The sequence below is a fragment of the Salmo salar genome, chromosome 17 (genome assembly GCF_965601325.2).
Source record: "Salmo salar chromosome 17, fSalSal1, whole genome shotgun sequence".
NCBI lineage: Eukaryota > Metazoa > Chordata > Actinopteri > Salmoniformes > Salmonidae > Salmo > Salmo salar.
The window spans coordinates 59,757,445-59,784,141 of NC_138307.1; the positions used below are offsets into that span (position 1 = coordinate 59,757,445).

General features: G+C 43.4%; 3 protein-coding genes across 6 annotated transcripts in view; 2 read left to right on the forward strand and 1 right to left on the reverse strand.

The window, feature by feature from the left end:
- The window catches only part of LOC106576282 (uncharacterized), a 59,983-nt gene extending 53,821 nt beyond the window's left edge, over nucleotides 1-6,162 (forward strand). For all 3 annotated transcript variants that reach the window (XM_082963944.1, XM_014153373.3, XM_082963943.1), the window contains 2 exons: nucleotides 657-726; nucleotides 4,883-6,162. In XM_082963944.1, coding sequence (XP_082820070.1) covers nucleotides 657-726; nucleotides 4,883-5,134 — 322 coding nt within the window. In that variant the 3' untranslated portion in view covers nucleotides 5,135-6,162. The remainder of the gene's footprint in view (nucleotides 1-656; nucleotides 727-4,882) is intronic.
- Nucleotides 6,163-9,752: 3,590 nt separating this feature from the next.
- Nucleotides 9,753-10,857, reverse strand: ascl1a (achaete-scute family bHLH transcription factor 1a). Its single transcript, XM_014153376.3, has 2 exons — nucleotides 10,064-10,857; nucleotides 9,753-9,914 (listed from the first exon to the last, which is right to left on the reverse strand). Exon 1 carries the CDS (start codon nucleotides 10,661-10,663, stop codon nucleotides 10,079-10,081), a length of 585 nt encoding a protein of 194 aa, XP_014008851.1. The 5' UTR covers nucleotides 10,664-10,857; the 3' UTR covers nucleotides 9,753-9,914; nucleotides 10,064-10,078.
- Nucleotides 10,858-14,696: 3,839 nt separating this feature from the next.
- Nucleotides 14,697-26,429, forward strand: itfg2 (integrin alpha FG-GAP repeat containing 2). 2 transcript variants are annotated; one of them, XM_014153374.3, is made up of 11 exons: nucleotides 14,697-15,036; nucleotides 15,560-15,655; nucleotides 15,837-15,878; nucleotides 15,999-16,176; nucleotides 16,295-16,434; nucleotides 17,254-17,408; nucleotides 17,569-17,717; nucleotides 18,907-18,998; nucleotides 19,089-19,206; nucleotides 23,080-23,253; nucleotides 26,244-26,429. In XM_014153374.3, the coding sequence occupies exons 1-11, from the start codon at nucleotides 14,941-14,943 to the stop codon at nucleotides 26,321-26,323; spliced, it is 1,320 nt and encodes a 439-aa protein (XP_014008849.2). In that variant the 5' UTR covers nucleotides 14,697-14,940; the 3' UTR covers nucleotides 26,324-26,429. The 2 variants fall into 2 exon arrangements, with proteins under 2 accessions (XP_014008849.2, XP_014008850.2); XM_014153375.3 differs by lacking the exon at nucleotides 26,244-26,429 and adding an exon at nucleotides 26,061-26,226.
- Nucleotides 26,430-26,697: the final 268 nt, after the last annotated feature.

Here is a 26,697-nt window from a genome sequence, read left to right on the forward strand (position 1 = left end):
GGGGGACGGCCGTCGCTGTGCCACACGCTGGACAGGAGAGGTCTGTCCCAACACAATCGTCTGTGTCTCTGTCTAATTATCTGAACGGGGACTAGATTGTGTCGGTCAGCGAATAGTCACATTGCACCAGAGCATCCCCCTCCCCCTACCTCCACTGAACCCCCACCCTACTACCCCTCGCCCACCACCCTCACCACCCTCTCACTGTCTCCATCCAGAGCAGTTTTATCTGTTAGCTGTGGCGGGATGTCCCCGTATCCATGGGCATTGTTTGGGGGACAGGCCACGGTGAGCAACCACAATGGGCTCAGAACACTTTACCATCACGTCTCCCCAAACACAGCATCACATGGGAGAGCCCCGCCAAAAAACACCCGCCACAGGGACCCAGACCTCCCCAACTGGGCCACCTCTCCTGTTTTTCTGTTTATTCTCTCTTTCTCCCCTTTACCCTAACACTATAGTGACACTGTAGAGATATCCACAAAGAGGTGTAATGGGATTAATTTTGACCGTATGTGTGCATCTTTATATGACAAAGAGGATGTTTCAAAAGGAGAGGGATTTTTTTTATAACTCTGAGGGACCAAAATCTTTTAGAGTTGCAGTGTCATGATTGTCTCCTGAATGACACTGTCTGTGTCTCTTTTTTCCAGTGTATTTATGCGTTCCCTGATAAGCAAAATGGACTTCCATTCTTTGGCATTAAAGCTATACAAAGCAAAGGTAATGACAACATTTGGTTTGTATTATCTCAATCCTGTTGAATCAACATATTCAGTATGGACGATGGTCTCCAGTGCCTTCAGAAAGTATTCAGACCCCTTGACCTTTTCCACATTACGACCTGAATTTAAAATATATACTGTAGATTAAATTGAGCATGTTTTTGTCACTGGTCTACACACACAATAACCCATAATGTCAAAGTGGAATTATGTTTTTTCAAAATTTTTAAAATGTATTCAAAATGAAAAGCTGAAATGTCTGGAGTCAATAAGTATTCAACCCCTTCGTTATGGCAAGCCTAAATTAGTTCAGGAGTAAAAATGTGCCTAACAATTCACGTAATAAGTTGCAGGGTGTAATGAACACGAGGAGAGACAGAGCTGGTTTCAAGTGCAGGGCGCAGCAGGTGTTTACTGTAAAGGACCACAGGAGGAGGCAGGTAGCTGGGTCCAGGGGCAGGCAGAAGGTCATACACAGGAGGAGGCAGGTAGCTGGGTCCCGGGGCAGGCAGAAGGTCATACACAGGAGGAGACAGGTAGCTGGGTCCAGGGGCAGGCAGAAGGTGGGTCCAGGGGCAAGTAGAAGGTCATACACAGGAGGAGGCAGGTAGCTGGGTCCAGGGGCAGGCAGAAGTTCATACACAGGAGGAGGCAGGTAGCTGGGTCCAGGGGCAGGCAGAAGGTGGGTCCAGGGGCAGGCAGAAGTTCATACACAGGAGGAGGCAGGTAGCTGGGTCCAGGGGCAGGCAGAAGTTCATACACAGGAGGAGGCAGGTAGCTGGGTCCAGGGGCATGCAGAAGGTCATACACAGGAGGAGGCAGGTAGCTGGGTCCAGGGGCAGGCAGAAGGTCATACACAGGAGGAAGCAGGTAGCTGGGTTCAGGGGCAGGTAGGAGGTCATACACAGGAGGAGGCAGGTAGCTGGGTTCAGGGGCAGGTAGAAGGTCATACACAGGAGGAGGCAGGTAGCTGGGTCCAGGGGCAGGCAGAAGGTCATACACAGGAGGAGGCAGGTAGCTGGATCCAGGGGCAGGCAGAAGGTCATACACAGGAGGAGACAGGTAGCTGGGTCCAGGGGCAGGCAGAGGGTGGGTCCAGGGGCAAGTAGAAGGTCATACACAGGAGGAGGCAGGTAGCTGGGTCCAGGGGCAGGCAGAAGGTCATACACAGGAGGAGGCAGGTAGCTGGGTCCAGGGGCAGGCAGAAGGTCATACACAGGAGGAGGTAGGTAGCTGGGTCCAGGGGCAGGCAGAAGGTCATACACAGGAGGAAGCAGGTAGCTGGGTTCAGGGGCAGGTAGAAGGTCATACACAGGAGGAGGTAGGTAGCTGGGTCCAGGGGCAGGCAGAAGGTCATACACAGGAGGAAGCAGGTAGCTGGGTTCAGGGGCAGGTAGGAGGTCATACACAGGAGGAGGCAGGTAGCTGGGTTCAGGGGCAGGTAGAAGGTCATACACAGGAGGAGGCAGGTAGCTGGGTCCAGGGGCAGGCAGAAGGTCATACACAGGAGGAGGCAGGTAGCTGGGTCCAGGGGCAGGCAGAAGGTCATACACAGGAGGAGGCAGGTAGCTGGGTCCAGGGGCAGGCAGAAGGTCATACACAGGAGGAGGCAGGTAGCTGGGTCCAGGGGCAGGCAGAAGGTCATACACAGGGGGTCCAAAAGGGCAACAGTACAGGCAGTGAAAAGGTTAGTAACGTAGTCCAGGAGATCGGGCAATAGGTAGATAACAGGAAATCCGATAGGCTAAAGTACAGGCAGGGAATAGGCAAAAACTATCATACACAGGGGGAGTAAATCAAGGGAAACCCAGCGCTCCAAATGCCATGTGTCACAAAACAAACAATACCTCACAGTGATGGGTTGCAAAGAACTGAACTAAATAGTGTGTGATAATGACATACAGGTGTGTGAACAGGTGATTAGAATTGAGGTGATTGGGATCTGGAGAGTGAGCTGCGTTCAGGGGATCTATGTGTTTGAGAGTGCCAGCTGGAAAGTGGGTTGGAAAGCGAGCTGCGTTCAAGGGATCTATGTGTTTGAGAGTGTGAGCTGGAAAGTGGGCTGGAAAGCGAGCTGCGTTCAGGGGATCTATGTGTTTGAGAATGTGAGCTGGAAAGTGGGCTGGAAAGTGAGCTGCGTTCAGGGGATCTATGTGTTTGAGGGTGTGAGTTGGAAGCAGACGTTACACAGGGACTCACTCCATGAGGTCAATGGTGACTAAAACAGTTTGAGTTTAATGGCTGTGATAGGAGAAAACTGAGGATGGATCAACAACATTGTAGTTACTCCACAATACTAACATAATTGACAGAGTGAAAAAAAGGAAGCCTGTACAGAATAAAAATATTACAAAACATGCATCCTGTTTGCAACAAGGCACTAAAGTAATACTGCAAAAAAATAGACAAAGCAATTAACTTTTTGTCCCGAAAACAAAGTGTTATGGTTGGGGAAAATCCAATACAGTACATTACTGAGTACCACTTCATATCTTCAAGCATAGTGGTGGCTGCATTGGGTTATGGGTATTCTTGTAATCGATAAGGACTGGGGAGTTTTTCAGAAAAAAAAAACAAAAAACAGAATGGAGCTAAGCACAGGCAAAATCCTAGAGGAAAACCTGTTTCAGTCTGCTTTCCATCAGACACTGGGAGACTAATTCACCTTTCAGCAGGACAATAACCTAAAACAGGGTTTCCCAAACTCAGGCCTGGGGTCCCCCCTGGGTGCACTTTTAGTTTTTTGCTCTAGCACTACACAGCTGATTCAATTAATCAAAGCTTGATGATGAGTTGGTTATTTGAATCAGTTGTGTAGTGCTAGGGCAAAAAACTAAACTTGCACCCAGCAGAACCAAGTTTGGAAAACCCTGACCTAAAACACAAGGCCAAATCTACACTTGAGTTGCTTACCAAAACAACATTGAATTTTCCTGAGTGGCCGAGTTACAGTTTTGACTTAAATCTGCTTGAAAATCTATGTCAAGACCTGAAAATGGTTGTCTAGTAATGATCAACAATCAATTTGACAGAGCGTGAAGAATTTTGAAAAGAATAATGGGTAAATGTTGCACAATCCAGGTATGGAAAGCTCTTAGAGACATACCAAGAAACACTCAAAGCTGTAATCACTGCCAAAGGTGATTCTAACATGTATTGACTACTTCCATTACAGAGTGTTTTGTGTAGATGTCAATTAAATCCATTTTAATCCCACTTTCTGAAGGCACTGTATATTCATGTGGTAATAATATTCAAAATAGTTCAGGTAGTTTGCTTACTCTCTAACTGTAAAGCCCATCTTTACCATGTACAGTATAGTTTATCATTTACCACAATCACTCTCATGAAGGTATTTTCATGCTTACATCACAAGATCTCTTCCAACCTGCGGTACCTCTCCCTCTTTCATGGCCCCGGGAGGGTAATTACAGTGAAATAAAGACTTGGTAAACACTTTGAAGGGCATTTCAAATGAAAGCTTAGTAAAACTAGCTTTTTCCAGAAGGACCAAGTGCATCTATAGAAAGAGAGAGAGAGGCTCCTTTTCGCTTTCATGGATTGCGGGGCCTTAATCTCATTAAAGTGCCCAGCGGTGTACCTCCCGCGCCGCTCCGCCCCTCCCTTTAATCAGCCCTGAGACACACTACCACTCATCTCAGATGGACCAGGGTTATAGGATGGCCATTCACAAGAGGCAAGGCAGCCCGTCGCATTCAAATGGGGAGGCCAGGCCGACGAGGCTGCTGAAAGGCACATAGGGAACATGAAAGCATGTGGCCATGGGTGTGGAAACTGAGCCTGGTCTAGGTGGAGGAAGGCTTAGTAATTATAGAGCTGGTGGTAGGGATAGGGTTGTTAACTGGGCTGCAGGAGCTGGAGGGTAGAAATAGGCTGATTGCCAGAGGATTATACCCCCTCCCCCCAATTATTACCTAGAATGCATTTAACTGTGCAAACAGGTGCACTCATACAAGACTAGAAACAGGCCGATGTAACATGAGACGCTAGGAGAGGCACACACCGACCGACACACACATACACAAGACACACACACCCACCTCTGCCCTGTCTAAACCAAGTCCACACCATTGCATATTGAAAAGGCCTCTCTTTTTTCCACCTGTATTGACATGGTGTTTGTCCCTCTACAGCAGCTGTTCATGTTCCTGCTGGAGGAGCAGACAGGGGGCGCTGTGGCCCAGCAGGGCTGTATCAGCGCAGAGCAGCTCCTAGTGGAGCTCAAGGCCGGGGGCATCCGACCAGAACAAGAGGAAGCCATCAAACAGGAGCTCCGACACATCAGCTCCCTGGACCTGCTGGACTTCCTGGCGTACCTGCCCCTCTTCGTCCTAATCCACAACTCAGTCATCGCCAACCCACTGGATGACTCCAGCAACCTGTGATGTCATCGGCTACACAGGCTTGAACCCTATCTGTCATTAGCTACCACACACTGTGACAACAGGGTTCCCTTTCTAAAACGATAGCTAATGCACTTAAAGCTGTTGTTTAGATGTGTTTTTTTTGGGGGGGGGCACATTTCATGTAACAAGGTCGACATTCTGAGACATTTCTTGAAAAGGGCTTTGGAGACACCCTTTGGAATATGCATTTATAAATAGCCTACTGAAGGTGGACGTCTAAGCTTGAGAATGGTGCTGTCTATGGTACTGAAATATGCAGGGATTGTCAGTTGCGGTTCATGCTGAATGAGTAATGCACTGAATAGGGACATAACACGTTTAGACTCCAGTTAGATAAGGGATACACAATTGTTGCTCATGGGGGACCAAATCCTAAAATGCATGATGCAGGTGCTACTTCGAACTTTTGCACAAATTAAGCATTGATTTAATGCATGATTTATGCCAAACCTTTGTGCGGGTTTTTAAGATGGGGGGGTGAATATAATGGTTCTCCACCGCTTTAGTAACTGAGTAATGTGGCATTATGAAAATAAAATAAATGAAGCATGACCTAACCTAAATCTCCTATGTGTTTTCAATCATCTCCCTCAGCTTTAAGTGAGAGGGTCCGGCAAGAAATTACAAATTAGATATGGCAGTTCTTTATTTCATTTCCCTCGGGCTTGACAGAGTCGGGGAGAAAAGGGTTAACGCACTCTGACAGGCGGTCATGGAATTGTTCAGACCATTCATTGCTGTTTTCGGGTAGCTGTGTCATAGAAATTCTATGATGCTTAGTAAGGGTACCAAAGAGAGCTATACATATTGCCTGTCGTTTTTGTGTCTTGTGCCCTTCTTGGTAAGCTCTATTTTTATTTGACCTTTATTGTAACCCTTTCCTGCATTCAAATGATCAAATCGCCCTCTAGTGCAATCATGGGTGGAATGTTATTATTTTTTCATAATTAATCCCCCCCCCCAAAAAAAAAATAAATTAAACGAAAATTCTGTGTTTCTATGTCAAACGGTTTTGTGTTTCAATCTTCTGTGATGTATATAAAGTATAATATTTGGATGCAAACTAAAAATGTAATACATTTTCAGTTGCCTAATTATAATTTTTTTAGGCCATAACCGTGTGAGGTGTATACTTTCGTTTCAAAGTACAGTAGATTTGTTTAAGACTACCAAGAAAGACAGTGTGATCCTGATTTAGCCCACTGCAGTAAAAGGTTAACAGGGAGTTCCATTGGGAGCAAGGTCTATTTACCAAGCGAGCCCAGCATATACATCATCTACAAAATACAATATAATACAAATAGGCCTATACACAATTACAAACACACTCAAGAAAAACAATCACATTCCTCAGCAAAGAGATCCCCAATCAACAATTTGAACTCCCCAAAAGGCACCAAACTAAAAGCAGAGACGGAAGGGATTTCCAGAGTAAGCCATCCCTGAGACCAGGTATGGTACTGTGACTCGTATGTCTAAAGGTTAGTAATTATGTTAGTAATGCAGTGATGCATCTGAACCTGTCACCAGTAATAAAATGAAGTGTTATGGTAAACTGCATTTAAAGGTGTTAATGAAGTGGCTGCTGCATTCATATAGATGATGTCACCATAGTCTAGGAACGGTAGGAAGATCGATAAAATGATCTGGTTTCTGCTATTAAGCGAGAGGCAGGACTTATTTCTACAGAAGAAGCCCATTTTATTCTCAGCTTCTTCACTAAATCATCTATATGCTTTTTAAAAGACAGCCCATCGTCTATCCAGATGCCAAGATATGTGCATGCAGGGACACAATCGATGTTAACACAATCTAAACTACATGTGCTCTAGAAAACATATAATTTAATACTAGTTTGAGGTCAATGAAGGCAGACTGAAGATCAGTTAGAGCCTTATCAACAGAAAGGGGCAGCAGAATACACAGCAGTATGCCCGCATACAAGTGAAGGTTACACATTTTTAAAGACAAACCAATATTGTTTATATACTGTAGTTAGTCAAAGGTACAGGACCCAAAACCGAACACTGTGGGACACCTTTCGTAAAGGTAATATCAAGGAAACCTAACTTAACACCATCAGAAAATACACGTTGTGTCCTGTCTATAAAGAACTTGGTCTCAGCGATAGATTTCAAATCCGTATTTGTCCCCATAGAGAGTTAGATAATGGTGCATTATACACAATGCCCAGGCTTTATGTAATACTAGGCTCCACTCAAATAATATGTAGGCCTAGTAGCCAAGCTTTCGAATATATTCTTATGTGACTACAATTTTACCGGATAAATCATTAACGAAACATCAGCTATGCTGTTTATCTTGGTGTCAAGGAATTGTATACTGTATTGTGGTAACAGCAATAACTGCTGAGCAATAACCCTTTCAGCTAGAGATAGTGGCGAACAATACCTGGCACTCTTTGACGATATTCCCTCTGGCAGCTGCACGCAACAAATGGTTTAACTTCAGCCAAACTGTTTTTTTCTTCGCCGGGGCATTTGCTGAGTGCTTGTGGCGCGCTGCTGTAGGAAAGGCACACGCCGTCAGCCAATTCAATGCGCGGTCTCCTCTCCACCACTTGACAACAGCGTTCACTCATTAAACCAGCCACGCGCCTCGAAGCTAACGCTTCCCTGCCTGTCAAACTCGATGCTTCTTGGCCTCAGGGAATAGATGGGTACCTGAACGAGACATATTGTCATCTAAAATATTTCATCAGTCTCTGTTTCATTGATTGAATCTTACAAACCAAGGCAAACAAGCCTACAAAGTGCCAACTTTTGTAATGAATTTAACCAAACAACTACAAATGCTGTCCTTCCCTTTGATTATGCTTAATGTGAGTTTCAATATAGAGCCTACAGTTGCGGTCAAATATATTGGCACTTTAACACTCTACAGAGTGCAATGACGCAGAACGTTATGTGTGCTCTTTGCAAAACTGTTTGAATGTCTATTTTTTCCTGTAGGCACCTGCAACTTACCACAGGTGAGTTCATTTATACGTAGGCTAAACGAGAATAACTTTTCAAGCTTTACGTTTTTTCTTGTCATTGCAATTAACTTTATTTTCAGAGCTTAAACCCTAAAGTTCTATATGATTCAGAATCCTAATTTTGATGGTTTGTCAACGAAATAAGTCTGTTTCAATTACAAATAGGATTGTTTGTTTTACAGAATTGAACAATATATTACAGGTTCCAAAAACATAGTCAGCTGATAGAATTCACTGTTATTTATACAGTTTCATTTATTAAAGTTGTTTTTAGAGTTTATTGTAAGGGATTTCACTGAGAGGATGGCATAGACGGATTAACGGAGTCATCGTCACAACTGGGACTTTTGTAAGTGTTATTTTTGGGTGCAAGGCTGTAGCTACATATTTCTCTCACTCTGATATGCACGCTCTTGCGCGCTGCAGCATTGAGCTGGTGCACAACAGAATTGACATGCAGCATCAACACTCCAATATTCATGACACGTCTCAGCTAGCCTAACGCCAGGCGAGATGTATTATCACCCCATTAAGTGTCCTGGGGCTATAAACAGGGCTATTGGATTCTTGAGGAATCGAATTTACTATTGTTGTATTACTCTATTTGTATGTTAATACCTTATATTACAGAATGTACTGGTTTTTTTTACGCATATGGAGACGCGTGTAAAATGTGTGATATGGCATGAATTCGTTGGTGGAAGTGTGCATAAAATAGTTTATATTTCTATTGAAAAATTGTAACAGAAATATATTTCATCCCCCCTCCTGTATCCTTTCTCCCATTCCATCTCCAGTCAAACACACTGTAATTAAAAGTGAATGTAAAATGCAAACGCACAATTTTGAGGTACAAAAGGAAATACTAGAAAATGTTTTATTATGAGACTAGAGTGTAGAAAATATGGTTATAGGCTTTTCTCTTTTCAACCAACATGATATAAGTAAAGGCAGTGTAGAGCTGGCAGTATAGCAATAGACAATGAATCGCCATTGTGCTCTGTTTGGACAATAGCTGCATAACCTTTGATCATCGTGAACTCATGAACTGATCATTGTGAACTCAAATACAATAACATGTATTTCCTATTTAAATAAGACACATTGGTGCTAAAATAAAACGTCCGGAGTGTCAAACCCCTTCTTGAAACTCCATTAATCAATGACCATACACAGAATAGCCAGCTGCAGAGCATTATACAAGTCTAAAATAGGCAAGAGATAAGAGCAACTTATCAATATAAATATATACAAAAGAAAACATCTAAAAAAATCTCTTTACATACAAAAATATCTTGATATATTTCAAAAACATGTTTGATATAGAATTTCATATAATAAAATCCGCACAATGGAAGCATTTTAGAACTAAATGTCACAGGAGTTTACAAAGAAGGGTTGATGTTCTTTGATTGGATTAAGCATAGTTTGAGAACCAACATTTTAAATAATGTTTTGTGTGCTGTTGTAAAATCACTTTTGAAATGTTGTTTTCGTGGGCGAATGTGCTGGAAGGTTGGATTCCCACGCTGTCAGACATGGAGAGCCCGTTTTCTTTTTTAGTCCTTTGGCGCTTGGCTCAACACTGGCCTGCATGTCCGCAGTTTCTCCGGTTGCAAGGCCGTTCCTTTAGGTGGACTGGTACGTGGACGACCGGAGCAGAACGCCAGCTCAGTGCGTCTTGTTCTAGAAGGCGCGAGCTCCTCTGTGATCCTCCCGAGCGCATGCTGAGAGTTTACATCATTCAATTGATCCATATTCCTATAGTAACGAACAACAAAAGTAGGTAAGACATTAGTTCAGTTATTTTCTATTTATCTTGAAAACGTAATAATGCAAATATTCATAACAAAGCATAATACTGTACTTGTAGAATATGAATGATAGGCCTATTATAAAAACATTCGTACCTTATAGGCTGATGCTCAGAACCAGTTGGTGAAATCCAGGAGTTCCTGCTCCTCGGGACTGAGAGGGTCGTAGGACCCCTCATCGGACGAGTAGGAGGACACTGGAGAGCCTGCCATGGAGTTCATCTCGTTGGGGTAGTTGTTGGGCGACAGGACCCCGGACTGAAACGCTGCGCTCACGGCGTCGTGCTCATCTAAAAGTTGCTGCAGTGCGCGAATGTACTCCACCGCCGACCGTAACGTTTCCACTTTGCTCATCTTCTTGTTGGCCGCGCCATTGGGGACGTGTTCCCGGAGAGTGGCGAAGCCGTTGTTGACAAGTTTCACTCTGTTGCGCTCCCTCTCGTTCCGCCGCGCCACGGTGTGCGGCTGCTGCTGCGGCAGGCTGTACCCAAAACCGGCAAAGTTCAGCCTCCTCTTGCATCTTAGCAGCTCCGGCGAGGATGAGCGCTGTCTCTTCACCTTGGACGCTGACTTGCCGCTCCCTTGGCTGCTGGTAGGGCTGAGCTGGATACTCTGCGCTGCCGCAGCAAAGAAGCAGGATGGCGGCATGAACTGCTGCTGGCTCACATTTATTTCCATCTTGGCTGTGATGTCCATCGGCACGTATTGAAAAATAAAAATAAGAGCTGCAGAGAATCTCAGAGTTCTTCTTTGGATAGATCTGTAGCAGTGCGTCCTGCTCGTGGCGTTCACGTGTGGCTTAATGCTCACTTTAGCCTTGTTTAATGGGCGGTCTTGTGGGCTTCTGCCTCGCACACTCCTCAGTCTGAACTGAGTCCTGAGAAAGGCTAGTAGCGGGGCTTTTACACTGGCAACCCCACGCGCTGGACCTGACCACGCCTCCTCCTCGTGCTAGTTGTATTCACCTTGGCTCCTGTGCTGTTGCAATGCGTACGCCGGACGCGTGCCACTTGAACCACTGAACAAACAGTCACCAAATCACAACTGGTTGCAGCATGCAGACTTGTTCCAGATGTCTTGAGAGTTTTGAGAAGTAATAGAATGTTACTTTTCATTCAACTCTGCTTTGGACATCTACCACCGGATCGCATGATTACGCATGATGTTCCTCATATAAAATGCATAAAAATAGAGCGTCTTTGTTTCAGAAATGCACCTTATTTGCTAGATATATTGAATTTCATGGCGAATGAGAGACTGATGGTCTTGTTCATAAAAGTTGGCCACAGTTTTATATCATTTAAAATAAGCTCTAGATCGAAAGACAAATAAGGTGTAATTTAATTGTATGTGTAAAATGAGTAAAACGTGTCCATTTATGGGTGAATCAAACAACTTCTGAATTTCTTTTAAATATATTTTTTAAATAGCTTATTCAAGCGAACCTATTAGGCTATACTAGCTTTTTACGCATGTAGATAACCAATTTCCCAAGTGGACCGAAAAGTAGTGCTGAAAGGCAGCTCTCAAACTCTGACGGACCTTAAAGGCGCTTATAAAAGAAGTTAAGATTTAGTTGTTTGCATTGTCTTTTCAGTCCATAAAGTATGGGCACTATACTATAAGGTATACCTTATAGACCCCATTGAGTTGTTTGAAACACTGTCGAGTTGGCAGGCACAAGCAGACCCCACAGTCTTGGATGACCCACAGTTTATTGTTAACACTTTTACAACCGCATTTGAATGCTTCGTCTTTCGAAGAATGGAGCTTTGTCCACCAGAGGCGAATTTTCCACTTTCATTAGGCTAGAGCTAATCATCAACATCGGAGAGGCGAAACGGAAGGGTAAATCTGAGAAGGGGCCATAAGAAGGACGCATTCGAGGATGTTTTGTGTATGATTTGATACACCCTATTTTGTTACAGTAACGACTCGACACAGTGTATTTCGACAATTTTGTTTTATTTTAAAGGGCAGCATAATAGAACATGTCTTTCACTGAGAACAAAACCAACCAACTCCACTCATGGGGATACGTGTGTGTGTGTGTGTGTGTGTGTGTGTTTGAGGGGAGGGGGTAAATTGTGAAATTTTTCTGTGTTGGCTGTGGCATTCAAAATCAAGCCTGCATTGAAGAACCCAGCCCCCACCAACTTTTCTTTTCTTTTTCCTCCGTTTTTTTGCACAGCAAGAGAGTTTAGAAAAGAAGCGTGGGTTCCATTCAGTTTCCCCCAGCCCCCTCGCCATCGTCGGCTTTCTGAAACCTATCTACCATCCCCTGTCAGTGCGGTTCCAGAGTCCAATTAGCGCTTTGTAAAGACTTTTTTCTACTGCAGATCTTCCAGAGGCAGGCAGAGCGCTCCCTCTATTCGAGGGTTCCAGTCATAGCCGAGTGTAATAATTAATATGACATCTGGGCGCCCGAGTATCCATTGAAACACCTCTGTCTTTCTGCTTTTGGAGTTCACTGAGACATCATAAAACAAAACCCATAAGGGCCCATTTGTCCTGGGAAATAATCCCTATGTGATATGTGGGATTAATTTTCAATTTGTTAGCTGTTAAACTAAATTGTGGTGTTTATTTTTTTTAAATAATGTGGTCGTTTGGGGTCGCCCATGGCACTGACTCTTTGTATCATTTCTGCAGGTGTATTACAAAAGATCAGTCTTATAATAAAGTGAAAAGCCCCTACTGAATGCATTTTGAAGGATACAAACACAGTGATCACTGTTATCAAAATTCTGATTTATCTCAACTAACAATTTCAATAAATGAATAGGTCTAAATAAAAAAGTTTGAAGGGCAAAGCCTATATTCAGCTGCATTAACTATTCAATTGTGCTAAACTAGAGTTTTTAGATGAAAGACCATATCTGAAATAAGACATTTGAAGTGCACAGTGTTGTCTAGCTAGCGTACATGACAGTATAGTGGACTTTTATTTTGAAAGTTTGGGACGTTTACAATTAGGCTACTTTAAACATCTATCTGATGCTTTTGTTTTACTTATTGAGTAAAAGAAAAGTGCTGTGCTATGCATTTGATTAATTTATGAGACCTGTCAAGAACATCTGAAGTGAATGGTAATGAACCATGCCATCACAAGGCATCTGAGTAACCTGAATCAACTTCTCTCAGCAGTTAGCCTATTGAAGAGATGCTGAACTGAATATTTATCCAAAATTCCCTACAGTCGATGTGGACAATCATCCAGTCCTGTCTGTGGCCAGTGATGTGCAGCTGTTTAATGGGTCGTGACGACCTGTTCTGGGCTTTACACACACACACACACACACACACACACACACACACACACACACACACACACACACACACACACACACACACACACACCACACACACACACACACACACACACACACACACACACACACACACACACACACACACACACACACACACACACACACACACACACAGAGAGAGAGAGAGAGAAATCACCAGTGGTGAAAAGTACCCAACTGTCATACTTGAGTAAAAGCAAAGATACGTTAATAGAAAATGACTCAAGTAAAAGTAAAAGTCACCCAGTAAAATTCTACTTGAGTAAAAGTCTAAAAGTATTTGGTTTAAAATATACTTAACTATCAAAAGTAAAAGTATAAATCATTTCAAATTACTTATATTAAGCAAGCCAGATGGCACCATTTTCTTTTATAAAATGTATTTATGGAAAGCCACAGGCACACTCCAACCTTCAGACATCATTTACAAACGAAGCATGTGTGTTTAGTGAGTCCGCCAGATCAGAGGCAGTAGGGATGAACAGGGATGTTCAGTTGATAAGTGTGTGAATTTGACTATTTTGCTGTCCTGTTAAGTATTCAAAATGTAACGAGAACTTTTGGGTGTCAAGGAAGATGTATGGAGTAAAACGTACACTATTTTCTTAGGGAATGTAGTGAAATAAAAGTACAAGTGGTCAAACATATAAATAGCACAGATACCTCGAAAAACGACTTAAGTAGTACTTTAAAGTATTTTTACTTAATTACTTTACACCACTGGAGATCACTGAAAACAGCGGCTCTGCTGCAGTAAATATCCACAGGCTGTTATGTGCACTGAAATTATTCCGCACTTCTGAGAATATACCAACAAATGTAGGCCTTTCAAACATGTAGGCCACATATATAGGCAAACCAACGGTGGCTTGGGTTCCTCACTCAAAGGGTCATATGGGTCAGAAGGGCCTTGGGTCCATAGACAGCATGCATGAGGGGAAATAGTTGGAAAATATTTTGTCTTGTACTGCAGTACCCTCTAGAGGATTGACAGTGCTTCACCCAAATGCCTTTCAAGTCCCTGTAAACTTGATGGCAGTTGTACTGAGTTTTTAAACCTTTTTGATTTAATGCTCACAGCGTCTACCACATTATTCTTTTAGCTTACTGACATTATATTTTATAATTTACACTCATAGAATATTCTGGAATTACTAGGCTACATGTGAATGTGACATTAGGCTATATTATGAACAATTGAATAATCAGCTAGGTGGGATTCAGTATTTGTGCATAAACACAAATGCAGGGATTATGTTAAAATATAATATATTTCCATTGGCTGTTTAATTTTTTCTGTATTTATCAATAACTAACGATATCTGTAAGATTACAATAAATATCGCCACGTGACCATACGAATCGCAAATTTTAAAACGCGTGAAGCTTGTCTGGAGTAAGTTTCCGTACTGTTTTTATCACGTGTGCTTTGTTTAAGGAAGAGCGTACAAACCCTCACGTCTTATAACTTCAGTACACCTTTCTGTTATTTTTAGTGGTTATGGTTGATAATAGTTATCACGCCAAGTTTAAAAGCAGAAGCAACGCTTAAATATACGCGTTAACACAGCTAACTACTTGATGTTTCTCTAACTTGCATTTGGATGGTGCAAATTGCAGCTGTCAGTGTCCAGCTCAGCTGTCAAACTGTTATCTGGTGATATGCGGTCCTTGAGCTATGTTCAGCGTGTTAGTTTTGATTTCCCCGGAACGCTTTTCCCTCATGCAATTTGTCTTGGTGATGCGGACAATGACTCGGTAAAGTATCAGCAACTAGACAATTATTCAGGGATCTTTTCTTGTGTCCATGTTTTCGGACATTTGGCAATCATTGAAAAATAAATGTGTAGTCTCAATGCTCACGGCGTTAGTGTATCCACCACTTAGGGCCAGTTATACATATTGTAGGCCTACCAATGACATGTATCAACTCGTTTTTTTGTCAGTTATTTCCCCCACCTACGTGGCAACATAAATCATTTTTCAGAAGTCATAGACTGCTCTACCAACTATTCACTTGCCCACTCATTGTCCAGCTGTGCCTGTACTGTAAATAGCAACTCCTGCTTTAGAGGGTCTCTGACTCATTCCCTCCAGTCACGATAAGAGGGTCAAGAGTGAAATAGTAGATGCCATAACAGTACTCCTATCACGTTCCTTGACCTTCAACATATTTATGACAACATGTCTTATATCTATGGAAACAAAATGTCCTGGCTGTGACTGTACCCATGGCCTTGACACCGAAACCTTGACATTAACTGTTATTCTTTTTTAACAGCTGAATGAACTTATTGTGGGTGACACCAGTGGAAAGCTGCATGTGTACAAGAATGATGACTCCAAGCCTTGGATCACTAGAACATGTGTGGGCATGGTAAGTGGCTGCTTAAAGGGCATTTGGTCACTTCTCTGAGTTCAAATGTCGGCACATTTAAGTACTGTAGTGGCATGAAGGAGGAAATTTGAACACCACTGTCTGCACGTCTGATTTATATGGTTATTTTAGCAGATTTAGACAAATATTTAATGAGTTATCTTTTTGGTTTATTTTTTAGCTCACCTGTGTTGGTGTTGGAGACATATGCAACAGAGGAAGGGTGGGTGTGCAGAAACTGTGCATAGTCCTCCAGTCATATGAGGAATATTTGTGTATCGTTTCCCCTTGCATCCAGTGTGTGCTATCACCTAACTGTTCACTGACTTAACTTATCCATCAGAACTTTGTAGTTGCTGTGGGTGCAGAGGGATGGTTTCACCTGTTTGACCTGTCTGCAGTGGCAGGAGCCAAGTCAGATTCATCCAGCCAGCAGGAGGCGCTGTTCTCTGACGACCAGAAACCCTGCTTCTCTCAGCACATTCCTGCCAACACCAAAGTCATCCTTATTAGTGACATAGGTAACCTCTCTGTTCTGCACCCATTCCGCCCTAGATGTAGGCACCCTCAATGCAATTGACCGCTTCTGTTTCAACTGCTTTATTCTCAACTGTGTATGTGTGTGTACACGCTTTGCAGATGGGGATGGGCGCAGTGAGCTTGTAGTGGGATACACAGACCGTGTGGTGAGAGCGTTCCGCTGGGAGGAGCCTACCGATTCCTCAGACCTGAGTTCTGGGCAGCTGGTCCTGCTGAAGAAGTGGCTTCTGGAGGGACAGGTAGGTCTATACAAAGACTGAAAAACTCCTATCCTACGAAGCAATCTACTCAGGGTTTTCTAAAGCTTACCAGCTTCAGCTAGCTTTACGTTCCAGCTCAGGCTTGGTCCGTTCAACGACGGTGGATATTGCTCGTCCGCCTGCTGCTAACTAGCAGGCTTGTGTCCATGCCGCACATGGCTAGTCGAACTCTTCATTGCTGAAACATTCATCCATGAATTAATCAGTGCCACATTTTCATTTGTTCTGAAATAAAAATGAAGGAAAAGTTATTTTGCAAATTCAGCAGGCTATGGTGTGATATAGGCTTTTAGAAGTGCCGTCTTTATTTTCTAACTTATCGTTAAGGCTGTCTTTGGTGTGCTGATCAATGCACGAGCACCTTTCTTCCCACTCCAACTGATATTTGTTATTCATTAATTCACACAAAAGTGTTACATTGCGTGAAGTTTAAAATGCATTCTATCATTACTAAATGTGTAATGTGATATATTTTAACATGACTATTTTGTAACACACAAAAAACATTTGATTAATAAAATATTGAATCAGTCGTCTTCCTCAAATGGAGGGGAGGATGCAGTCTTTGCAAGAGGGAGTGGATCTGATTTAATTTGTCCTCAACTCGCGCTCAGTCATTTCATTCAGGGTACGTGGAGTTAGCCTGCCCCAGGTTAGTTCTTAAGGATTCGTTGTATGACCGGTTATCCCGAGTTGAACTCTGGCCCAACATATAAACCCCACATAACACTGGATGACTTCACATCCTGTAAAGTCTACACTCTACTATTTCTAATCCATTATTTCCTCCTGTGACAGGTGGACAGCCTGTCAGTAAACCCAGACCTAGAGGGTCTTCCTGAACTGATGGTGTCCCAGCCTGGTTGTGGCTTTGCCATCCTGCTGTGCACATGGACACAACAGGGCTCCTCTGAGGCGGGGCCTGGGGAGGAGGCCCCACCCACTCCTGGCAGGTACATACCATTGGACATGCAGAGCACCTAATACATATGCAGTATTGATACATACAGTACACAGTAGTAGACATGTAACAGTGCTTTGGCTGTCTAATGATAGATGGGCTGTGCCAGTTCATGTTGGTATCGTCCTGTGTTTGTAATGTGTCTGTCACAGCGAGGGTCCCTCCAGAGACGTCATTCTGCATCTGACCACTGGTCGGATCCACAACAAAAACGTTTCCACTCATCTCATCGGGAGCATAAGCAGAGGCTCCAAAGGCGACTCCTCTAAATGCGGCCTGTTTGCCCTCTGTACTCTAGATGGTAAGTGTCTGAATGAAGTTGTTCAGAAGAGCAACGCTGCGTAATTCGCTAATCGCACCACTGACCTCTCTGAACTTTTGTACGCAGTCCGTCTCATAACAGAATCCTAATGAGGATGTGTTCAGATAGACGTGTTAACATCACGCCAGTCAATTGTCTTCTAAAATAATGAGCTAAATCACAACTGCAGTGGGCTCAGCAACAACAAAAAATCTGATCCAAGGTTTATATAACTTGTGGTTGTGAAGATACCTGACTGACCTGTTTATCTCAACAGACATGACCCTGTATATTAATCATCCTTATAGAAACCTGCTGGACATCTCTGACAGGCAGTATATCTGCCAGCTCATAGAGCTGCCTAGCCTGCTCCGCTGCCCCCTTAAAGGGAAAAGGAAGACCTTTCTTACTCTCTCACCAATTCCAATGTCTAACAAGGTCACTCAGAACTAGGAAAGGCATGTAGAAGGGAGGGAGGTGTTGTGGGTGAATGTTACCAGAAGAGACTGGTTGTGGTTGAGCAGGCTGAGGGCTCTGTGAGCTCCTGGAGAGACTATCAATATTTAAAGAAAAGGGGAACCAATAGGATTATCTTACTAGAGAGTCTGGGCCAGTCACAGATAGGCTAATAATGATGCCGCAAGAGAGGGCTTGACATGCCTGTGTACCCTAATTAGGATCAACGTTTGAGCAATTCTGCTGACGGAATAGTGAAATGTAGCCAGGTCATATTACAGCCATTTTATTTAAACAATAAAGGTGACGCTTGAAGATAACGTCGCAGTTTAATTTGAAGATGATTTTTCCAAGTATTTGAATTTCGATTCAAAGCTTGTTGGTGTTTTCAGGAGAGATTGAGGGTCAGAAATGGTGTTGAATAAAGGTTACCTTCAACATAGTCATCTAAATCCCTGAGCCCGAAGCAAGGAAATAGGGCAAAATCGGTGTCCAGCACTCAGAGTGCTGCTGTAACCACAGAAATAACTCATTCCATTTCAATGTTTTCCTTAACCTCGTGAGAACCAGTGATCTGCAGGTCTTGAGTTGTTTAAGTTCTCTGTATTTTTTTAATCAGACTGTCGTATTATATGCAGTTTCAACAATACTCTTGATGCCATTAACAATATTAAGCATAAAATGTTGGTCATTTTAGTATGTAATAATGTGATGGTGTGTTTTTGTGTTCCAGGCACACTGAAACTGATGGACAGTTCAGAGCAGTTGAAATGGTCAGTGCAGGTGGATCACCAGCTCTTTGCTCTGCAGAAGCTGGACGTCACAGTGAGTTTACAAAAACAATCAACGTTTTTTTTTTGTGACTGTTTGTGCCTGTGCGTTTTTTGACATTGTGACTGTGCCTCTTGTCTCCAGGGCGACGGCAGAGAGGAGGTGGTGGCGTGTGCCTGGGATGGTCAGACCTACATCATCGACCACAACCGCATGGTGGTGCGTTTCCAGTTTGACGAGAACGTCAACGCTTTCTGTGCAGGTGAGACTCTGGTCATATCCCTCACCTATGTATACCTGATTTACGTGATGACTAAGCAAATGATATAGACCAGTGGTTCCCAAAAATTTTATAGTCCCGTACCCCTTCAAACATTCAACCTCCAGCTGCGTACCCCCTCTAGCACCAGGGTCAGCGCACTCTCAAATGTTGTTTTTTTGCCATCATTGTATGCCTGCCACACACACACTATACGATACATTTATTAAAAATAAGAATGAGTGTGAGTTTTTGTCACAACCCGGCTCGTGGGAAGTGACAAAGAGCTCTTATAGGACCAGGCACAAATAATAATATAATAATAATCAATCATTTTGCTCTTTATTTAACCATTTTACATTTAAAACTTTATTTGTTCATCAAAAATAGTGATTAACTCACCACATGTTCATGAGAAGGGTATGCTTGAAAGGATGCACATACCTCTGCTATGTTGGGTTTGATTGGTGTGGTGGTTAATTTCTGTATTATCAAATGAGGAGAGACAAACGTATCACACAAGTCAGAGTTATACTTAAACTGAATCTTTATTAGTGAGAGCTTTGCAGTAGTGATGGCTGGTCGACGAATCACGCAAAGATGATTCGTTGAGAGCCCCGAGACAAAAGTTTAAGGTCTTTTATAAGCAAGATACACCCCTTTCAACCTACGTGACGAACAACCGATATATAGAATGGGTCACAAGGTTAAGATCTGTATGAAAGATACCTATAAAACATAGCAGACAGTATCTGCTGGGTCAACAGTTTTCATTGTGTAGAGACCAGTGTCTGGCTCCCCAACTCCATTCTGGAGCCGTGTCTCCCTGGTACGGTATAGAACAGAAACATTAACTCATGCTCTGGAATGCTCTTTAGGTTTTATCACCCAAAAGACATCGTAAATCTCCTGTCAGTGTTATCTCCCAGAGGCCCATCCTCAGTAGAACACACACACACAATAGCTATAAGAATACTCTATTCTGTTGCATAAAACAACTATTTGATACAATAAAAGTATTATAACATAATCTTGCAATTTTTCCACCATATTGGAGAGAGTCTTAAATCATTTCCCACACACAGTCTATGCCTGTGTTTAGATTTCATGCTAGTGAGGGCTGAGAATCCACTCTCACATAGGTACGTGGTTGCAAAGGGCATCAGTGTCTTAACAGCGTGATTTGCCAAGGCAAGAAACTCTGAGTGCAGCCCAATCCAGAAATCTGGCAGTGGCTTCTGATTTAAATTCAATTTTCACAGAACCGCTTGTTGCAATTTCGATGAGGCTCTCTTGTTCAGATACCGGTAAGTGGACTGGAGGCAGGGCATGAAAGGGGTAACGAATCCAGTTGTTTGTGTCATCGGTTTCGGGAAAGTACCTGTGTAATTGCGCCACCAGCTCACTCAGGTGCTTCGCTGTATCACATTTGACATTGGCCGTAAGCTTGAGTTCATTTGCACACAACAAATCATACAATGATGGAAAGACCTGTGTGTTGTCCTTGTTAATGCAGACAGAGAAGAGCTCCAACTTCTTAATCATAGCCTCAATTTTGTCCCGCACATTGAATATAGTTGCGGAGAGTCCCTGTAATCCTAGATTCAGATCATTCAGGTTAGAAAAAACATCACCCAGATGGGACAGTCGTGTGAGAAACTCGTCATCATGCAAGCGGTCAGACAAGTGAAAATTATGGTCAGAAAAGAAAACTTTAAGCTCGTCTCTCAATTCAAAAAAACGTGTCAATAACCAGCGCACTTCTGTATGTTGTAAAAGCGTTACATGGTCGCTGCCCATATCATTGCATAGTGCAGAAAATACACAAGAGTTCAGGGGCCTTGCTTTAACAAAGTTAACCATTTTCACTGTAGAGTCCAAAACGTCTTTCAAACTGTTAGGCATTCCCTTGGCAGCAAGAGCCTCTTGGTGGATGCTGCAGTGTACCCAAGTGGCGTCAGGAGCAACTGCTTGCACTCCACTATGTCTCCCTGTCATGGCTTTTGCGACATCAGTACAGATACCAACACATATTGACCACCAAAGTCCATTTGATGTCACAAAGCTGTCCTGTTGTCCTGGTTTGCAGAAGAGGATGTCTTCCTTAATTGACCCCCCATAAATATAACGGACATATACCAGGAGCAGTACCAGGCCCGTCACGTCTGTTGACTCATCCAGCTTGTATGCGAAGCAGTAATTGTTTCAAAACATCTCCTGCCATGTCACTGATGCATCGTGAAACAGTGCTGTTTTGATGAAGGTATTGTCTGTATCGATTTTTTGGCCTTTTCCCCAGCATTGTCCCAACCATATCCGCAGCAACAGGAAGAGTTAAGTCCTCCACAATAGCATGGGGCTTGCCTGTCCTAGCCACTCGGTAGCTCACCATATAAGATGCTTCTAGTCCCTTCTTATTAATGGTATCTGTTGCTTTGATACATGTCTTACTACTTGAAATTTGTCTTAATTCTCGCTCAAAAAACTCCTGTGGCTTCTTTAAAAAATTGGCATGTTTTGTTTATAAATATCTGCGCAAGAGTGAAGGTTTCATTGAGTTGTGAGATAGTACTTTTGCACATATAACATACTGTGGCTGAGGAAAGGCACTACTCCAAATATAAGTGAGCTCCAAATCCATGTAGTTCTCATCATATTTGCGCCTCTTCGATGGTCCAACGTCCCTGTCTGTTGTTCGGTGCTTTCCCGGGTACCTTCGGACCGTGAGTGGAATTCCTGCGAGAGAGTAACGGTTATTGTGATTGGATGTTAATTATTTGACTAGGCTACCTATATTTGACATTGTGTTGTTATTTCGCTGAACACTAGATGGTTTAATTGTATTTTTGATAGTGAAACGAGGCTACTCGGGCGAGAAAAAAACCTCACCCAAATGTATAGCCCCGTTGGAAAATATAATGTACTGTTTGAAAATGTGAATAATTTTTTTATATTTTTTAAAAACAATTATTATTATTTTTAAATGTAAATCACATTTTAATTTGGCGTACCCCCGACGGCATTGGGTACCCACATTTCGGGATACCTGATATCGACAGTATTATTCCAGCTCATGTCACCATTAGATGGCAGTGTTGGACTTCAGGCTCACATCAACACGCTTCATCCTCTATCTCAGGCTCTGTCAAACGCTGTTTCTCCAATCTCTGCACGAGCCCCAGTGGCTCTCTGAGAGCAGAGAGAGATCATATTGTTATCTAATAAGCAGGATTATAGAAATGGGCAAGAGAGAATGAAATTTTATTTGTCACATGCTTTGTAAACAACAGGTTTAGAGTAACAGTGAAATGCTAACTTACAGGCGCTTTCCAACAGCGCAGAGAATAATACAAATAATAATAATACCACAAGGAATAAATGCAGAATGTGTAATGATGAACGCATGTTGAAACTACAGATAGGATTTAATCGTCAAGCACACTGCCTGCATTCTACAGTAATATCCATGCTTTGTCTCTGTGGTCATTGGAGAGTGTTAGCTCAGCCTCACCACTGTTGGCATTGCTTGCTAGCCAGTGTTCACAGGGCCACAGAGATGAGCAAATATTTTCTTACTTACTAAAGGAAAAACAATGCATTGTTGGTCATTTGGTGCTTGTTTTTAAGCATTTCATGGTAAGGTCTGTACCCGTTGTATTCGGCGCATGTAACGAATAAAATCTCATTTGATTTATTTGATTTGAACAATCTTATTTCTAAGCATCTCCTATTGTCACAATGTATATTTTACTGTAATGACTAGGGCCTGGAGTTTTTCCTGATTAGGGAAAACTCAGGCCCCTAGTCATGGAATATGTGGAATATGTTCTTCCCTGTGGTTGTCTAACCGGCCTTTTACATGTTGGTGTTTAACAGGTCAGTACACCTGTAAGGATGGCAAGAACAGCCCCTGTCTGGTGTACGTCAGCTTCAACCACAAGATCTATGTGTACTGGAGGGTGGAGCTGGAGCGCATGGAGCCCACCCATCTCCTTAGGGTCCTGGAGGAGAGGCCGGAGTTCAAGGCCCGGCTGGAGCAACTGGGAGTGGGTGAGTTGGAGTTAAACAACAATGTAAACCTAAAAGCTACTTTCACTCAAACTATATCAAGACAAAAAATGAGTTAGGTCTCACCTCATCCCCGGGCTCATTACTAGAAAGAGCCAACAGGTGGACTAAGTAGGTTGAAATACATCTTGCATGTAATTTAATTAGACCACAGCACCAGGTAGAAGGCTCCTGGGTTTCCCTGTCCACCATTTTTGTTTTGTTTCCCATTAACTCAGCTAATGCTGCCTGACACATAAACAGTGCATCTACTGTTCTGTATTCATGTAATCTAACTGAGAGTAAGGGAAACAGATTAAATGTGTGTGTCCTCAACTCGTCTACATGTATGAAAAACCTGTCTCTGCCAGCAGACTGTTGTTCTGATGCATGACTGGAGTATTTATAGAAGCAGAGGCTGGAATCCACACATTCACTCCTATGGAGCAGAGGGGACCGCTCTCTCTTCATCTCTCTCTCTCTGCCTCTCTCTTCTTCGCTCTCTCTATCCCAGGGGAATTCTCTGTCAGCAGACTAGCAACACTGTCAAACGCTGCCCAGATTCACAAACACATCACACGCACGCACACACACACACACACACACACAAACGCAATCATAATGGTGTCTTTTTGTAGGCACCACTCTGCCGTGGTTCATGGGCAAAGCCTATGGGTAAATGAATGGAGTTTTTGGATAAACGCGCCGAAAATAAGGTTGGTGGTAAATACAGGTTTAGGGGATCTTGTTCTATGAGATAATCTTCATCCGCTAACATCACTTTTTGTGAATTCTGAAGCATTTATGTCATCCAAAAAAATTACAAAGCACATGAAAGGCTTCATAATTCATAAAGGTCACGTTAACTGCCTGATATTATCTCATCGAACAAAACGTATAAGATAGGAGATCTGTGTTAACCTCAGACCATATTTTCAGCGTTTATCCCAAAACCCCATTCTTTCCCATTTTCCCCATAGAAACGAACCAGAGGTATATCATTTTCATTTTTTTAGGACGACAAGCTGCCGGGCTCTATTCAGGCTTATCTTTGTGCTCCGTGGGCACTATCTCCATCTGTCCCTGGTCTGCCCCACTAATGAATGACATAGACTGCACTACATAATACAGTAGCTAGCTTCCTGTCTGTTTATGTTTGTGTTGCATATGCACGTACTGTTCATTTGTACTATACTCTGCTGCTCTGCATGGCACTCTGTAAGAGACAGTAGCTGCTGTGCTCTCAGAGTGACAGATGGTCCAGCTACCTGACCCAGTGGAGGCTGCTGAGGGGAGAATGGCTCGTAATAATGGCTGGAACGGAGAAAATGGAATGGAAACCATGAGTTTGATGAGTTTGATGAGTTTGATACCATTCCACTTCTTTTTTTCCCCAATATTTTTATTGTTGTTTTTGATGATATAATCTGCAGATAGCCATTTCATGTAGGCCTTATTCATTTAAAAAAAAATGTACTGACGACAGATTTCCTAACAGCAGCTAAGCCTAGTAGCTTCCTGTTCCTGCAGCGTGTTAATAATTGAACCCCTGGGCGTGTTGGTGCTCCTTCCTGCGATTTCAGAGAACTGGTTACCTAACTCATCATGAGACACAGAGTGGTCATGGAGACTGAGGGCTGAGGAGGGGTTAGGGACAGAGAGAGAGAAAGGGGGGGTAGGGACAGAGAGGGGGGGTAGGGACAGAGAGGGGGGGGGGTAGGGACAGGGGGGGGGGGTAGGGACAGAGGGGGGGGGTAGGGACAGAGAGAGAGAGAAGGGGGGTAGGGACAGAGAGAGAGGGGGGTAGGGACAGAGAGAGAGAGGGGGGGGGTAGGGACAGAGAGGGGGGGTAGGGACAGAGAGGGAGAGGGGGGGTAGGGACAGAGAGAGGGGGGGGTAGGGACAGAGAGAGAGGGGGGGTAGGGACAGACAGAGAGAGAGAGAGAGGGGGGTAGGGACAGCGAGGGGGGGGTAGGGACAGAGAGAGAGAGGGGGGTAGGGACTGAGAGAGAGGGGGGGGGGGTAAACCCAGCTAGCAGTGTGACATCAGTTTATTGCTGACAGATTGTGCTGCCTGTGTGTGTAGCTGTCGCCTGTCACCAAGTCTGAGTTCCACACAGAATGGTAGACATCTTCACCCACCCATCACAAACACATCCCCCTTCTCTGACTCTGTCGACAGACCTGAGATATTAAATATGACTCATTGCTTAATAACAAGGAAGGCAGTAAATGTATCTACAGTGTGTTTTATGTTTATCTAGAAGCTTCTTTCCTCTGGCTTCACAATGTGACAATGCAGGATCATTTTGGCTGTTGCTGTACAGGTAAAAGCAAGACGCCGTGAGGAGAGCGGCATATTTGTTATACCTATGGGGACTTTTATCTCTCTCTGCTTGTGTTTATTTCAGCAGTAAATGAACAATCTGAATGTCTTCTCAGCGGCGTTGCCATGCAGAGGGTACAGTTTACTTTGTACCCCCACTCTCAGGTGTTTTACTGTGGCAAACTAAAACATTTATGTAAAGTGAACCTGTGTACCTGTCTGCAGTATGTCATTGTAAATATGGGTTTGAACAACACTGACAAAGTTGGACCCTCAACAAGGAAGTGAGGACATGCAGCTACTACATGCTACCTGTCTGCATCTCTTGATTTAACATCCTGCCCTAATGTATTTTCTTTAAGGGACCAGCTAAATGAATGGCCCATTCGTAATGCATGCCATCCTGCTTCTGCATGATGATGTCACACTTTTTTCTGCATTACCTTCCCTAAGCAACCATGGTCATGCATTCTAAACTCCCCAGTTTCAGTGAATGCCGGTAGAGGAGCTCCTCAGAGCAGCTAAAGCAGTGCTCTCATCTACATTTCAAAACCCACTCTGAACCTGCAACCTTTCAATCAGAAGGCTCCCATGCCGCCAGGGGACAGACAGGTCCTATGATCATTGTCTGGTCAAGGGTCATAGCCACCATTTGTGTCTCTGACAGACGCCGAGGACAGGGAGGCCGTGAGAGAGTTGGTGGGAGACACGCTGTACGGACACACGCTGAAGAAGCAGGCCGGATGACCTTAACACGACCCTCACCTCTCCACTCCTCCAACCCTCCCCCCCCCTTCTTCTCTTTCTCCTTGTTTATGTACATTCTCTGAATAAAGGCTGAATCACACATTGACTGTTAGTTGTCTCATGTTTTTGGTAGAATCTTATTATGAAATGTGTCTGGTTTGCCTAGCTCAGCTTGTATCTATTTCATACTGTCTCACTGTCTCAGATCTCCCCCCTGCCATAGTTATTGGTATTCCATGCACCAGACTGGTTTAGAAATAGGGTCTAGAAGACACATTGAAGTGATATATGCTCTCAATGTGAATAACCTGTATAGGTTCAACCACCAATATTTATTCCTGGTTTTTTTATCTTGTAAGTTATACCAAATGTCA